We start from the raw sequence: 15,168 nt of genomic DNA, 5'->3' as shown, positions 1-15,168 counted from the left end.
TATCCCCAAAGTGTTTTTCTATGAATTGTAAGAGGGAAAATTCAGAAGGTTCCTAAGGAGCTATAGCGTCTTCAAGTTGAAGGTAGCTTCAGTTTAATTAGAGGAAGGCATTTAGTACAAGAACAGGAATAAAGTAACGGTTGTACCTATAAAATGCCATGGCCTATTTGGTTTGTCTTCCACTATCCTGTCAGTCACATGATAGTGATATTGGAGCTGTTGATTAATGAAAATCGATGTGTATTAATTAGTCTTCTCAAACAATTAGACATGGAAACAATCAGTGTTGGACAGATCTTGGACTATAGTTCCAAAGTCATCTGTTCCCTTGCACGTTACAGTGAAGGGGGTGGGGGAACCTATAAAGATGCACCTCCTCATCACCAGGAGCACTGGAAGCACCAGTCTGGCACAGTGGAGTACTCTCACCTCTGAATTACAGAATTGTGAGTTCCTGCCCCACTCCAGGACTTGAGCACACAATCTAGGATAATACTTGATGTTCTGAGGCAGCTACATTGTCGTAGATTCTGTTTTTGGATGAGTCATTAGATCCAATTGCATTATTTGAAGCACAGGGCAGTTCCCCCTGCGTTTTGACAAGTCATTTCATATGGACAAGGAGCAGGAGTAGGCCATTCAGCCCCTCGAGCCTGCTCTGCTATTTAATAAAATCATGGCTGTTCTTACCTCTGCTTTAAAAGTATTCAAAGACTCTGCTTCCACCACCTTTTCAGGAAGAGAGTTCCAGAGATTCACGACTGTGTGTTTTAAATGGCTGACCCCTTATTTTCTAGATTCTCCCAACAAAAGGAAAAAATCCACATCCACCCTGTCAAGGCCCCTCAGGATTTTATGTTTTCATCAAATCAGCTGTTACTCTTCTAAACTCCAGCAGATACAAGTCCAGCCTGTCCAATCTCTCATAAGATAACCCACCCATTCCAGGTATTAGTCTGGTCAACCTTCTCTGAACTGCTTCCAACCAGGACAAAGCCGCCCACTTGATTGGCACCCCATCCACAAACAGTCCTGCCCTCCACCACCAACAGTGTATACCATCTGCAAGATGCATTGCAGCAATTCACCAAGGTTCCTTAGACAGCACCTTCCAAACCCATGACCACTACCATCTAAAAGGGCAAGGGCAGCAGGTCTGTTGGAACACCACCACCTGCAAGTTCCCCTCCAAGCCACTCACCATTCTGACTTGGAAATATATCGCCGCTCCTTCATTGTCACTGGGTCAAAATCCTGGAATTCCCTCCTTAACAGCACCGTGGGTGTATCTGCACCTCACAGACTGCAGCGGTTCAGGAAGGCAGCTCACCACCACCTTCTCAAGGCAATTAGAGCTGGGCAATAAATGCTGGCTGCGCCAGTGAAGCCCACATCCCTTGAATGAATAAAATAAAATTCTGAAATATCCCCTTAGATATTTGCCACTGCATCTCTGGTGACCTATTGGTAAACACACGGGGCGGCGGGGGGGAGCTTTGTGATGGGACTCAGTCCAAGCAACAATCCATCATCAGGAAATCAGAGTTTCAATAAAATACCTGAGCGATTTGCAAAGAATATTGCTTGATTCTTGATACGTGGTGTTGCTGTGTTGATGGGCATTTCCATGGCCAATTTGTGCGGGTGATGTCGTTGCTGGGCTAGACTCAGACGTTCCTGGGTATTAAACATTTGGACAGAAAGTATGCAATTTTATCCATTCACTTCCTTTATTCATTTAAATCAGCATTCAACACTCCAGCGTTCGTATAATCACCTTAATTAAATACTCCCCCTACTCTGCTTCAGTTTGAGAAGCACCTGATGCTTATTAAGTTCAAATTGCTGATTAAGGCATAGTTTATAATAATGATCCATTCCCTGGATATGAGAAGCTGCAGGAAAAATAATTTCATCCAATCTGACTGGATCTAAAGCCAGATCACAAAAGTGGTCTGTGTTTGTGTTTAACCCACTGCTTGCATCTTCCTGCTCTGTGGGCATATAATAATGTGGGTACAAGCATTGTCCTGAATGTGCAGGGACCTCCAACTGTTCAGCAATAGATATCTGTACTTTAATTGGTGTTCCTTGTGTTGCTTGCAACTGCGTTCAGTGCTTTAGAGTTCAAGAATAATGGTTACTAATACTGTATCACTTGTATTTATAAGGCCCCAGTGTTGAATCTCAATATGTCCCTGATTAGACTGCCTGGATATAGGTATTTTAAAGCATTAACTATGGTATATAGAGGCAGATGAACAAGAAACACACAGGATCTGCACAGTCAGCGACACTGGTTTTCTTTAACTGAAACAAGTTTTAGGGGTACCATATATTTAAGGGTGAAAATATAGACACTGCAGCAAATCAGGACCTTTCATTTCTGAATCTCTTCCTATCCACCTGCTGCTGGATCTACATCACTGCCAATCTACTCACCATCAGATGTGAACTGTGAAATTAATCTATTGATTTTCTCCAATCTAACTGTACACTTTGTATTTCAGTTTACTTTGATTGGTGTATAATATACAATTAACTCAGGCATGTGGTATATTGAACACATTGCATTGATTAGCAACCCAATCACAATCACTTCCCCACAAGCCACTAACAGTTTAGAAGTAAGCCCAAAACTCTGATCTCTGCTCACTCTCAGCCATTGTGGAAAGTTAGTTACTACTGCAGCATCTTCCTTGTCTTATCAAGTGAAACTCATGGACTCGTCTCCCCCCTCAAATGATGTACCTGTTATTTCCTTCTTTCCACAGTACCTGGTGTTGCTGTTCCTTGTTTCTCTCCATTTAGAACATAGAAAAAATACAGCACAAACAGGCCCTTCGGCCCCACAAGTTGTGCCAGTCATGTCCCTACCTACCTAGGCTTATATATAGGCTTACCTATAACCCTCAATCCTATTAAGTCCCATGTACTCATCCAGAAGTCTCTTAAAAGACCCTATTGAGTTTGCCTCCACCACCACTGATGGCAGCCAATTCCACTCACCCACCACCCTCTGAGTGAAAAACTTACCCCTGACATCTCCTCTGTACCTACTCCCCAGCACCTTAAACCTGTGTCCTCTCGTAGCAGCCATTTCCACCCTGGACAAAAGCCTCTGAGAGTCCACCCGATCTATGCCTCTCAACATCTTATACACCTCTATTAGGTCTCCTCTCATCCTTCGTCTCTCCAAGGAGAAAAGACCGAGCTCCCTCAGCCTATCCTCATAAGGCATGGCAACCAATCCAGGCAACATCCTTGTAAATCTCCTCTGCACCCTTTCAATCATTTCCACATCCCATTTGAAGTAAGTACCTTAAAACCTCTGCCCCTCTATCATCTGGTGTCACATTTTCACCTATTTACTGTGTCTCTTGCCCCTCCAGCTGTGTTACCTGCTGTAAATGTTTGCTGTTTTTTTGCAGTACCATGCTCCCTATCTCCCTCCCCTGTGTTCCATGGTGCAGCGGTTTCTCAATTCTCCCTTTGGCAGCATCCTCACTCTCTGTGCCAATTCCCGTGGTACATGGTGTAGCTGCCCTTGCCTTACCCTGCTTGCACTATCTTTCTTCTCTCCTCCCTCCTGTGTTACCTGGTGTAGCTGCTGCTCCTGCTGCTGCAGTCTCTCCATTTTCTTTTGGATAGCTTGCAGTCGTGCCTGGTGCTCAGACTCTACCCGTTTAGCATCCATGAGCTTTTGTTCACCTTCCTCAAATTTCTGAGAGGCCAGCTGCAAGAGGAGATTCAGACAGCCAGTCAGAGAGTCTGTGTTATATTCATGAGCCTAAAGACACTGCAGTAGAGTCAGCACCCACCCAGCCCCCAGTGTGTTCTCTTAAACAGTGAGGACTGCAATGGTGTAACAAGAACAAGTAAGGGCGGCACGGTAGCACAGTGGTTAGCACTGCTGCTTCACAGCTCGATTCCCGGCTTGGGTCACTGTCTGTGTGGAGTCTGCACATTCTCCTCGTGTCTGCATGGGTTTCCTCCGGGTGCTCCGGTTTCCTCCCACAGTCCAAAGATGTGCGGGTTAGGTTGATTGGCCATGCTAAAATTTGCCCTTAGTGTCCTGAGATGTGTAGGTTAGAGGGATTAGTGGGTAAATATGTAGGGATATGGGGGTAGGGCCTGGGTGGGATTGTGGTCGGTGCAGACTCGATGGGCCAAATGGCCTCTTTCTATGCTGTAGGGTTTCTATGATTCTATGAAGAACAAATATAGACAATGACAAATTTAATTAATAAATAAGGGCAGCACAGTGATTAGCACTGCTCCCTCACAGCACCAGGGACCTGGGTTCGATTCTTGGCTTGGGTCACTGTCTGTGTGGAGTCTGTACGTTCGCCCCTTGTCTGCGTGGGTTTCCTCCCACACTCCCAAGATGTGTGGATTAGGTCGATTGACCATGCTAAACTGTCCCTAGTGTCAGGGGATTAGCAGAGTATATATGCGGGGTTATGGGAATAGGGCCTGGGTGGGATTGTGGTCGGTGCAGACTCGATAGGCTGAGTGGCCTCCTTCTGCACTGTTGGGATTCTATGATTCTATAATCATATTGCAATAAATAGATATCTAAATGTGAAAATAACTAAGCAAACACTTATATCTAACATTGTAAAAGTGTCCAGCAGGAGAGGTAAGAAGATATAATTTCGAATTACTTCAGTTAGGAGACATCCACAACAAGGTCTCGAGTTTATTTTCCAGATGTCCAAAATGGATAACTTGTATAACCAACATTATAGTTACACTTCTGTCTGATAAAGGCTACCAAACCAACAGACACAATGGTGTTTCAGAAAGTTATTAGATTTAGCAGCTTAGCACTTACTTTAGGTCAGGAACTTAGAACATGGCAGACACAGTAGCTAAAGATTTGAGCCTTCTAATGTGCCTGCAATAGGTGGTCCAGGTCTCTCTGCCATATAGCAGCCTGCTCACAACACATGTTTGGTCGATACATAGCTGTTAAGGAGCATTTAGATGAGTATTTGAAACACCATAGCATACAAGGCTACAGACCAAGTGCTGGAAAATGGGACTAAAATAGATAGGTGCTTGATGGCCTGCACAGACACAGTGGACCAAAGGGCCTCTTTTTGCACTGTAAAATCCTATGACTTTAACTTATTATTTCACAGATGCTTACTTAGTTATCGGATTGCGATCACTGCTTTTCAGAAAGGAGTGTTTAGCTCAGCATCTACTGAGATAAGATATCCAGAACAATTGATTCTAAGCATTAGAACTTGTGCACATCTTCCAACCTGGCATCAGCTATTGAAACTTCTGATGTAGTCAATACATCCTAACACACGGTTAATCCACATTTATCACAGGCTGGCAAAACATTTTTGCAAAGTTCTCTCAGATTCCAGTAGAAATACTAAAAATCTGAAATATAAACAGAAAATACTGGAAAGATCATTGATCTGAAATGCTAATTCCATGCATGTCTCCACCGACCTGACCTGAATATTGCCATCATTTTCAGGTTATATTTCAGATTGTACTTCTGAGTGTGACCAGCACTGCATCATCAGCAAAAAGAAGTTCTCTTATTGAAATGATTTGGTTTCACTTCTTACATTTAGATATAGGATATTCACATTTTCCATCCAATTTGTATAAAGTAATACACCTGATACATTCCCCGTGTATTGAATATATTTTAATAGATTAAGGGTGTGAACAATTTCACTCAATGAACCTTCAATCTATATCCTCAACATGCCACTGCTCTGGTGACAGCTTTCTACGAGAAGGAATACCTGGTATCTGGATCTGAGGTGATTTGCAAATTCCTTATCCTTCCTTCCAAATAACGTTTGATAAAGGGATGAGTATGACCTCAGAGACAGTCTTACAATCTCTAAAGTTACCCTTTTAAAAGTGAATCTGGAGGTGACCTTTGTTTCTTCTCTTTCTCGGGCAATAGGTTGGATACGACTCGCACATTACACAGCCAGACTGTTTTGAGATAGAAGTTTGAATCTCAGTGTGCACTCTACATGTGTTACTGTAATGAATAAATTCAGTTTCGTCACACCTTACTCATGCTCTCAACTTCCTCGGCCCTCTGCTTGATGCGGATTGCCATGGTGTTAACTCTCTCCTTTTCCATCTGCAGTTCATGACGCTCTTGATTTAGAGTTTCTCGCTCTTGAGCTAACTGCTCCCCTTTGGATCTCAGTTCAGCGGCTTTCATCTTCAGTTCAGCTTGTTCCTGCAGGGAAAGGACAAACTCAGTCCAATTAATAGTTTTGAACACATTTTTACAATGTCCAGAAGTACTTAAACCTAAACCTAGAGCTGGATACATTATAATTATTTAAAGCAATTGGATAAACAGCAATCTGCTTCACTGCATCAAAGGATAAACAAATTGATGAACTATCAATCACAGAAAAGATTATATCACAGAGGGAACCTGACCTGCTGAAATCTTAATACAGAAGAATACTTTATCCGCTGGATAAACTACGCTAATGTATCCGAACACTGTAAACAATGCTTGTCAATTTAATGATCACTTAGCATAGGAAGAGTGCAACAGGCGTTAATCCCTGGGATGGCAGGATTGTCTTACGAGTGCAGATTGAGAAGACTGGTTCCATATTCCTTAGAGTTTCAAAGAAGAGGGGTGACCTCATTGATAGTTACAAAATTCTTAATGTGTCTGTAGATAAGATGTTTCCCCTGGCTGGTGAGTCTAAAACCAGGGAACAGAATCTCAGAATAAGGGGTTGGCAATTAAGACTTAAGACATTAAGAAGGAGGAGTATTTTCACTGAAGGTGGTGAATCTTTGGAACTTTCTAACCCAGAAAGCTGTGGGAGCTCAATCATCGAGCATGTTCAAGACAGAAATCGATAGATTTCGGGAGACCAATGACATCAAGGAATATGGAGATAGTGCGGGAAAGTTGGTGTTGAGGTAGATAGACAGCCATGATTAAATTGAATGGCGGAGCAGGCTTGATGGGTCAAATGGCCCACTCCTGTTCCTATGTTCCTTTTAAGAACAAAGCCCCATCATTAAACTATATTAAAAATATATTTAACTCATCATGCATCATTACATTATGATGTGAAGCTATCAACAACCTCTTAATTTACCTGTTAAAAGGTTCACAATTATCGACTAGGCTTCCCCCGTGGTTCATGACTACTCTTAAGGTGATGTGGAGATGCCGGCGTTGGACTGGGGTAAACACAGTAAGAAGTTTAACAACATCAGGTTAAAGTCCAACAGGTTTATTTGGTAGCAAAAGCCACACAAGCTTTCGGAGTTGCAAGCCCCTTCTTCAGGTGAGTGGGAATTCTGTTCACAAACAGAGCATATAAAGACACAAACTCAATTTACATGAATAATGGTTGGAATGCGAATACTTACAACTAATCAAGTCTTTAAGAAACAAAACAGCATGAGTGGAGAGAGCATCAAGACAGGCTAAAAAGATGTGTATTGTCTCTGGCTGTCTTGTCTGGAGACAATACACATCTTTTTAGCCTGTCTTGATGCTCTCTCCACTCATGCTGTTTTGTTTCTTAAAGACTTGATTAGTTGTAAGTATTCGCATTCCAACCATTATTCATGTAAATTGAGTTTGTGTCTTTATAAGCTCTGTTTGTGAACAGAATTCCCACTCACCTGAAGAAGGGGCTTGCAGCTCCGAAAGCTTGTGTGGCTTTTGCTACCAAATAAACCTGTTGGACTTTAACCTGGTGTTGTTAAACTTCTTACTCTTAAGGTGCCAGGAACCTTGACGGTTGACAAAATGGCCCAACTCCATGGAAATAGTGGGAGTGTCAGGAGAGCAGTTGGTATAAAATGCCCATCCCCACAATGGAGTAGATAAGGCTGGATTTGAGTGCAGACTTGCTACCCCCCTCATTATCCTGAGGCCATAAAAAACCCACATGATGGGAATGGGGGCAGGAATCCCAGAATCAGATCCTGCCAACAATTTTTAAACCAACCCCCCAAAATTACTGAGTTCAGGCATGGATGGAGGCATGAAAATCTGGTCCACCGTCTCAAACCCAGTGATCAATGAGCTCCTCACATTTTTATCCTATTGGAACGTACACATTGGTCAAACCCATTCCATTCCCTCTATATAGGGCCAGTCCCTGTAATAATACACATACAGGGCCAAGGAAATTCAGTCTCTGCAAACAGGCTTAGTCAAATCATTCCTGAAATAATGCACACAGAGAGGTAATTTGCCATATCAAAGGCATAGCTCCTCCCTTACTTTTGCCAGGCTGAAGACTGTTCCTTCCTGCTGTGCATTGAGCTGGAGGGTACGGTTGGCACCTCGCTCTATCCGCTCATTGTTCAGTTTCTGCTGCGTGTGAAATTCTGCCCACTCACTCGCCAGTCTTCGACGTTCTTCCGCACAGCGCTGCATCACCGACTGCTGCTCTTCCAGCAAAGCACTCTGAGAGATTGTAAACAAGATGGGAAGATGCTGTAAACCCCATGGAATCACTGCAAAATTTGGAAATATTTCAGTGTCTTCACACAGCACTATACCATTTCCCCATCCACTGCCTCACATTCAGAGAGTAGTTGACCGTACACCTAGAGGTATCTGGTGGTCTGTGCTGAGTGAACAGTTTTCCATTGGATAACAAGACTGTCACCATGCTTCTTCACTAGATAGGAATCACTTTAAATGGCAACTGAAGCCTAACCTGGCTTAACACGTACTCCATAGATTAACTGGCCAGATAGTAAATGCAAGGTGGTTTAAACAGGCAGTTTAGTGCAGGGATTTGGGAGCTAATCTGTTCCCTCCCTTGCTGCCCCAACTGCCCTGGCCTGTTACTGTAATGTAACAGAAACAAATGGGGCATTTTTTGCTTCCTTAGTGACAAGAGCAAAGCTCTGAATGGGCATTCCAATGCTGGATAAGCAGATTTCCTCTCTCTGAAGCAGTTACATATATGATGGTGATGGGATTGGAGCTGTTATAAACCTGTCCACAGGTGTATCCCTAGGGTACATGCATTCAAGTGAAAGGCCACAAAAGAAAAGACTGCAAGTATTCTGACCCATTGTTGTCAACATGGAATGTTCATGCTGCAAGGGAGCTTACACCAGCTCTGCATCGCCAACCAATACAATGATACAACTACTGAAATGGATGAGTGGGAAATTCTCAAAGCACACCATTCTAGTACTGATCCCAATGCTTACCAAACTTGAGTAAATGCCATCTCAATCGACATAAATAAAGCTAGTTCTATAAAATATCAATATTTCCACATCTTTAACGACACAACCTTTGCATTAATTATACGCAGTGATGCTGCTCAGAGCTTGAACACATGCACTTCATTTAAGTTGTGTACAGTGAAAACTAATCTGTTAACGTCTCCCTTTGGTTTGACATCATTGGTTGTTGTATATAAGTCTGAGGGATGGCAGCATATGTTCTACAGTATCTCCTGCAGCACACCTGTTACTTTTCACACCGATAATTCCCGTCAGTGCACTGAATACAAGAAATGAGTTGCTGGAAACAGTTCAGTGCAACATCTGACATGGGGATGAGCTGTTCACAACTGGCCTGATCGTGGCAGAAGTACAATGGAATGAGCTCAGTGCCCGTTGCTGAGCCCGGCCAGTAAGTTATTGCTGGGAGAGGTCAAAGTGGCAATTACTACGGGAGAGGATATCTTACATAGCTTAAATGGACAGGCAGCCAAAAGGACAAAATAATTAAAGTTTCCTTCATCAACTGAAATGGCAAGACCTACTGATACAGAAATGCCACTCTATTTTGCCTGAATAGATTTGTCTCCTGTTTCATATCCTGACACCATTATGTTTCTCCAGCAATGAAGGACGCATGTTGATACAAGCATTCCATCATCTACCATTGTTAACACTGATGGTGGAAAATATGGGACATGGCATTACACCAGCACCTTAGTGAAGTGTGCCTGCTCATACTTGCTGTTTCCAGTATTTGACAAAGTGTGCTGCATACAAAAATAGCTGATGATCCAAATTTAATAAATCATCTACCTATTTTCCTGCTTCCACACAAATGGAAAAGAGGGAAATCTCATGCGACATATTATTAAAAAAACAGTTGGAACCATTAACCCACCCTCAATGGAATCTACAAAGGACCTGAAGTGTCCCTTGACTTTGTGCTTTCATCAAATTATAGGTTTGGGAATCCATATAAAGGACAATCTTGAACATGTGCACTTAAGGCATTAACCCATACCAACTGAGAGTGCACATCGGGAAATTGAGAGTGCTCCCCTCGTTGCCCCTTCCTTTTGTCAAAGATCTCCCTCCAGTACCTTACCCCAGTAGCAATTTTTCATATCTGAGGTTAGACAATAAGGGTTTGAGATTCATCTTGCAAAACAGGTGATAGTGTATGGGCAGTAATGGAAAGGAAAGCTGAATGGAGTGGAAACCAAGCCACAGACTCATGCTAATGCCCAAGGCAAATTTCACCACCAAATGTTTTCAGTACATTTAATTCCAGCAGGGTTCAGGACTGAGGAAGGTCAGAACAGAGCTATCCACACACAACTGCATATCCAACAGAATTCCTGGGCAGTGACGAGGAGTGGGAATCCTGGCCAATTTGCTCCTGCCAAATGCCAATTGTAATGTCCCAAGCACTGCTCTGGCAGAAATGAAGTAATGATGTGGAGATGCCGGTGTTGGACTGGGGTAAACAAAGTAAGAAGTCTAACAACACCAGGTTAAAGTCCAACAGGTTTATTTGGTAGCAAAAGCCACTAGCTTTCGGAACAGGCTGTTCCGAAAGCTAGTGGCTTTTGCTACCAAATAAACCTGTTGGACTTTAACCTGGTGTTGTTAGACTTCTTACTAGAAATGAAGTAATACAGTAAAGACTGGGGCCAATCCCAGGACTTCATACTCTGTATGGTTCAGTTGTTAGGTGAGTAAATTTGTCAAGCCATCAGCAGATCCCAGACATTTATTGTAAGGAAAGCTTGCTGTTTTCAGCAGTTCCTGCCTTACCTTTGCCCTCTCCAGCTCCTCCCTCTCGATGCTGAAGTGTTGGCTCATGATTCTGCGTTCCTCCTCTAGGGATCGCTGCACTGACTCCACTTTGCTTTGTTCTGCTGTTGCCCTCCAGCGTTCCTGCACAGTATTACACAATGAATAGACAATCACAGTGCACGTATCCATCTATGTCCTGATCAGAAGAGTGATATTTTGATGATGAACAGCAGCAACCAAGCACCTTGAGCTATCTGCTAGTTAGCTTGCACAACACACCTTAGTTGATGCAGTTAGATAATGACAAACATCTAAAACCAGAGGGCTCTCTCCTCTTAAACCAATGTTACAAACTCAGGCAATCAATGACAATGAAGTCCTATAAAAACGTTATCCTATTTTAAAATATACCAAAGTGTTTAGGGGGTTGGGTTCAAGACAGAAGAAGCAGGGCTGGATAATTTTGACATGGGAACAATAATGCAGAATGGGCGATTTTTGGCTCTGCCACCTGTTAAACAAAACTCTAAAACAACAATATCATTCAATGCCAAAAACTACCCTTAGTGAGTGCAGTTCTACATTTCCACTGATGCAGCATTTCATAGTGGAGTATAATGCAAATAATCACCAGGTTATTAAAAATAAAAGAATTACAGAAGTGTTACAGCACAGAAGGAGGCAATTCAGCCAAATGTTTTAAAGTTTATTTATTAGTGTCACAAGTAGGCTTACATTAACACTGCAATGAAGTTACTGTGAAAATCCCCTAGTCGCCATACACCGGCCTGTTCGGGTACACTGAGGGAGAATTTAGCATGGCCAATGCACCTAACCAGCACATCTTTCAGACTGTGGGAGGAAACCGGAGCACCTGGAGGAAACTCACGCAACCACGGGGAAAATGTGCAGACTCTGCACATTCAGTGACCCAAGCTGGGAACCGAATCCGGGTCCCTGGCGCTGTGAGGCAGCAGTGCTAACCACTGTTCCGCCGTGTCTACACCAGCCATCCAAACAAGGAATCACTGAGAGCTATTCTCCTGCCTTTGCCACGTAACCCTGCAGATTCTAATTCCCTTGTGAATGCTTCAACTGAATTTTCCACCCACCACACACTCGGGTTATCCATTCCAGACCTTAACCACTTGCTGCACGAAAGAGTTTATCCTCATGTAATTTTTGCTTCTTTTACCAATTACTTTTAAATTTTGTCCTCACTCTCAATCCTTACAGTTTCTCCCAATCTTTCCTATCCAGGCCCCTCATAATCTTGAATACCTGTCAAATTTCCTCCCAGCCTTTTTTTCTCTAAAGAAAACAAGGAAACTACTCCAATCTATCCACCTAAATTTTCTCAATTCTGGAATCATTCTCGTGAAGCTTTTCTGCACTTTCCCAATGCCTTCATATCCTCCCTAAAATGCAATGACCAGAACAGGGTATAATACTCCAGTTGGGGCCGAACTAGTGTTGTATACAAATTCAACATTACCTGCTTGCTCATGTACTCTATGCCTCTTTTAATAAAGCCCAGAATACTATAAGCTTTATTAACTGCTCTCTCCACCTGTCCTGCCACCTTCAATAATTTATGCACAGATACACCCAGGTCCCTCTTCTCCTGCACCCTTTACTTTATATTGTCTTTTCATGTTCCTCCAAGTAAAATGAATCACTTTACATTTCTCCGCATTAAACTTAATCTGCCAACTGTCCACCTATTCCACTAACTTGGCTCTGTCCTTTTGAACTTCTACACCATCCTCCTCACAGTTCACAATGCTACCAAGTTTTGTATCACTCACAAACTATGAAGCTGTGCCGTGTACACCAAGGTCTACGTCATCAATGTAGATCTGGAGAAGTAAAGATCCCAAAACTGAACATTCTCATCATCTCTCTTTGCTTCTCTTACTTGTTTTTTTCACCTCCTCTCTGAACCTTCTATATTTAGCCTTGTTCTCAACTGTATTTTCTGTCTGACATCTATAATGAGCACACTTTTTCTTCCTTATCTTAATTTCTATCTCGTCATCCAGGGAGCTATGGCTTTGTTTTCCTTACCTTTCCCTTGACTGTGCCCAACACACTCTTGTTTGAAGGTAGCCCATTGTCCTGCTACTGTTTTTCCTGCCAACCTTTGATCCAATTTATTTGGCCCTGACCCATTCTTACCCCATTGAAGTTGACGTTCCCCCAGTTAATTATTCTCATTTTGGATGCTTCTTTGTCCTTTTCCATTGCCAGCCTAAATCTTATGATGCAATGATCACTAATGTCCCATAAATGTTCTCCTGTTGATATGTGATCCACTTGGACCACCTCATCCCCGAGAACCAGGACAGCAGCGCCTCATTTCTCATTGCACAGGAAACATATTGTATAAAATACTAAGAACTCTGGCCCTCTGTTCATTAATTATTACTGTGCTAGTCCAGATTTGGATCATTAAAAACCCCATTATAACTACTCTATAATATTCACACCTCTTTGTAATTTCCTTGCAAATTTGTTCCTCCACATCTTTCCCACTATTTGGTGGCCTATAGAAGACACCATGCAATGTCATGTAATTGCACCCAAGCAAAACAACAGTACAGATAGGTTGCCTCCAGACAGGAATAGCAAAGAGGGGTAAGTTACCTGAATGACAGGCCATGACCTGGCTGAGCTCACAGGCTTGAAACGTCCACACAAACTTTGAAATATCAGCTTTGTTTGAAGCAATTTGAAAAAAATCTTTTCTCTATTGCACTGGCTAGAAAGGATTCTTTCCATATTCCAGGCAGGAAAATATTCTGCTTCCCACCTTTCCGACACGGGGTCTTACCATTGGGTCCACTATGGCCATTCCCATATGTGTGCTTATACAGAAAACAGAACGGGAGCAGAAAAAGGGAAATGGCGACGGTACACAGAATAAGGGGCTAGCAAAGACCATCTCCACTTGGGAGATACCATTCCACCAGAGTCCAAAAACCACTAGGCATCCTTAAATTTGTCTCTGACAATGATCTGTTTAAGGAATTAATAATAATGAAGCAATGAAGAACTGTGTCCCCCATTGCAAAGCAACCTCCAAACATAAAAATAAAGAACAGGACTTTAGAATAATGACCGTACCACAATATGCTTTTACAGAGTGTATATATATATATATAGTGTTACCCCCTTGTGACCACTTATTATTACTTATTTTCATTTTGCCTTCCTGATATGACTCCAAATTGACATTAAACATATTCTGATCCTGCACCTAGATGATACCTAAAGGCCAGGGATACCAGTATTGCCTGGTTTCACTCTAGAGTTGTGAGCCTCTTGACCAGGGAGGTCCTCATCTCAGCGGAGTGCCAAGGGCACTGTTCAGCAGACTGCTTTGCCATTGTGGTGCGTCAGGAGCATGTTCTGCTATCCTGACAACTACATAGACTGGCACCTGAGATGGAATCACAAGAATGAACTGTGTCAGGAAGATGGAGTTCAGCCATGTTGCTTACACCCAGTCATGGATCTGTGTGCCCAATGGTCAACAGGAGAACAGGGCATCAGCTAGACCCTGCAGACTGAGAGACGAAGTGCTGAATCTCTCAGGACAATTTCCTCTCCAAATAGTCCCTGAAGGCCATTGGGCAAAGTGACCAATTTGGATATGGACATGCACAGTGTCGCCACTCCCTCCAGGTAGTGCCACATTGTGCTGAATCATTCTGGGATATTGGCAATTAAATTGGACTTAACAAAGCCCCCAGCCACCTGTCTCAGATATCCAGAGATGGCTCTCAGTACCTTCTCACAGAGGATGTTGCTCATCCAGCATTCTTCTTTTCTGAGGTGAGGCATCCAGAGATCCAAGTCCACAGGCTTGGTTCATAGAATTTATTCATAGAATTCCCTACAGTGCAGAAGGAAACCATTCAGCCTATCGAGACTACACCGAATCTCCGAGAGAGCTCTTATCCAGGGCCAACAACCGCGCTATCCCCATAAACCCATGCATTTACTCCCCAAATCTCCCAACCTACACATCTTGAGACACCAAGGCAATTTAACATGGCCAATCTACCTAACCGGCACATCTTTGGAGTATGGGAGAAAACCAGAGCACCTGGAGGAAACCCACGCAGATGCGGGAGAATGTGCAAATTCCAC

At 42.9% G+C, this 15,168-nt stretch overlaps 1 protein-coding gene across 5 annotated transcripts in view; it reads right to left on the bottom strand.

The window, feature by feature from the left end:
• fbf1 (Fas binding factor 1) overlaps positions 1–15,168 on the bottom strand; it is a 102,551-nt gene that overhangs the window by 6,953 nt on the left and 80,430 nt on the right. For all 5 annotated transcript variants that reach the window (XM_078225297.1, XM_078225298.1, XM_078225294.1 and 2 more), the window contains 5 exons: positions 11,032–11,154; positions 8,267–8,452; positions 6,056–6,232; positions 3,599–3,736; positions 1,560–1,677 (listed from right to left, as the gene is read on the bottom strand). In XM_078225297.1, the coding sequence (XP_078081423.1) occupies positions 1,560–1,677; positions 3,599–3,736; positions 6,056–6,232; positions 8,267–8,452; positions 11,032–11,154 (742 nt within the window). The remainder of the gene's footprint in view (positions 1–1,559; positions 1,678–3,598; positions 3,737–6,055; positions 6,233–8,266; positions 8,453–11,031; positions 11,155–15,168) is intronic.

This window comes from Mustelus asterias, chromosome 12, assembly GCF_964213995.1.
Source record: "Mustelus asterias chromosome 12, sMusAst1.hap1.1, whole genome shotgun sequence".
NCBI lineage: Eukaryota > Metazoa > Chordata > Chondrichthyes > Carcharhiniformes > Triakidae > Mustelus > Mustelus asterias.
Note: the sequence above shows the minus strand (reverse complement) of the source record. Positions and strands in the feature narration are given on the sequence as shown.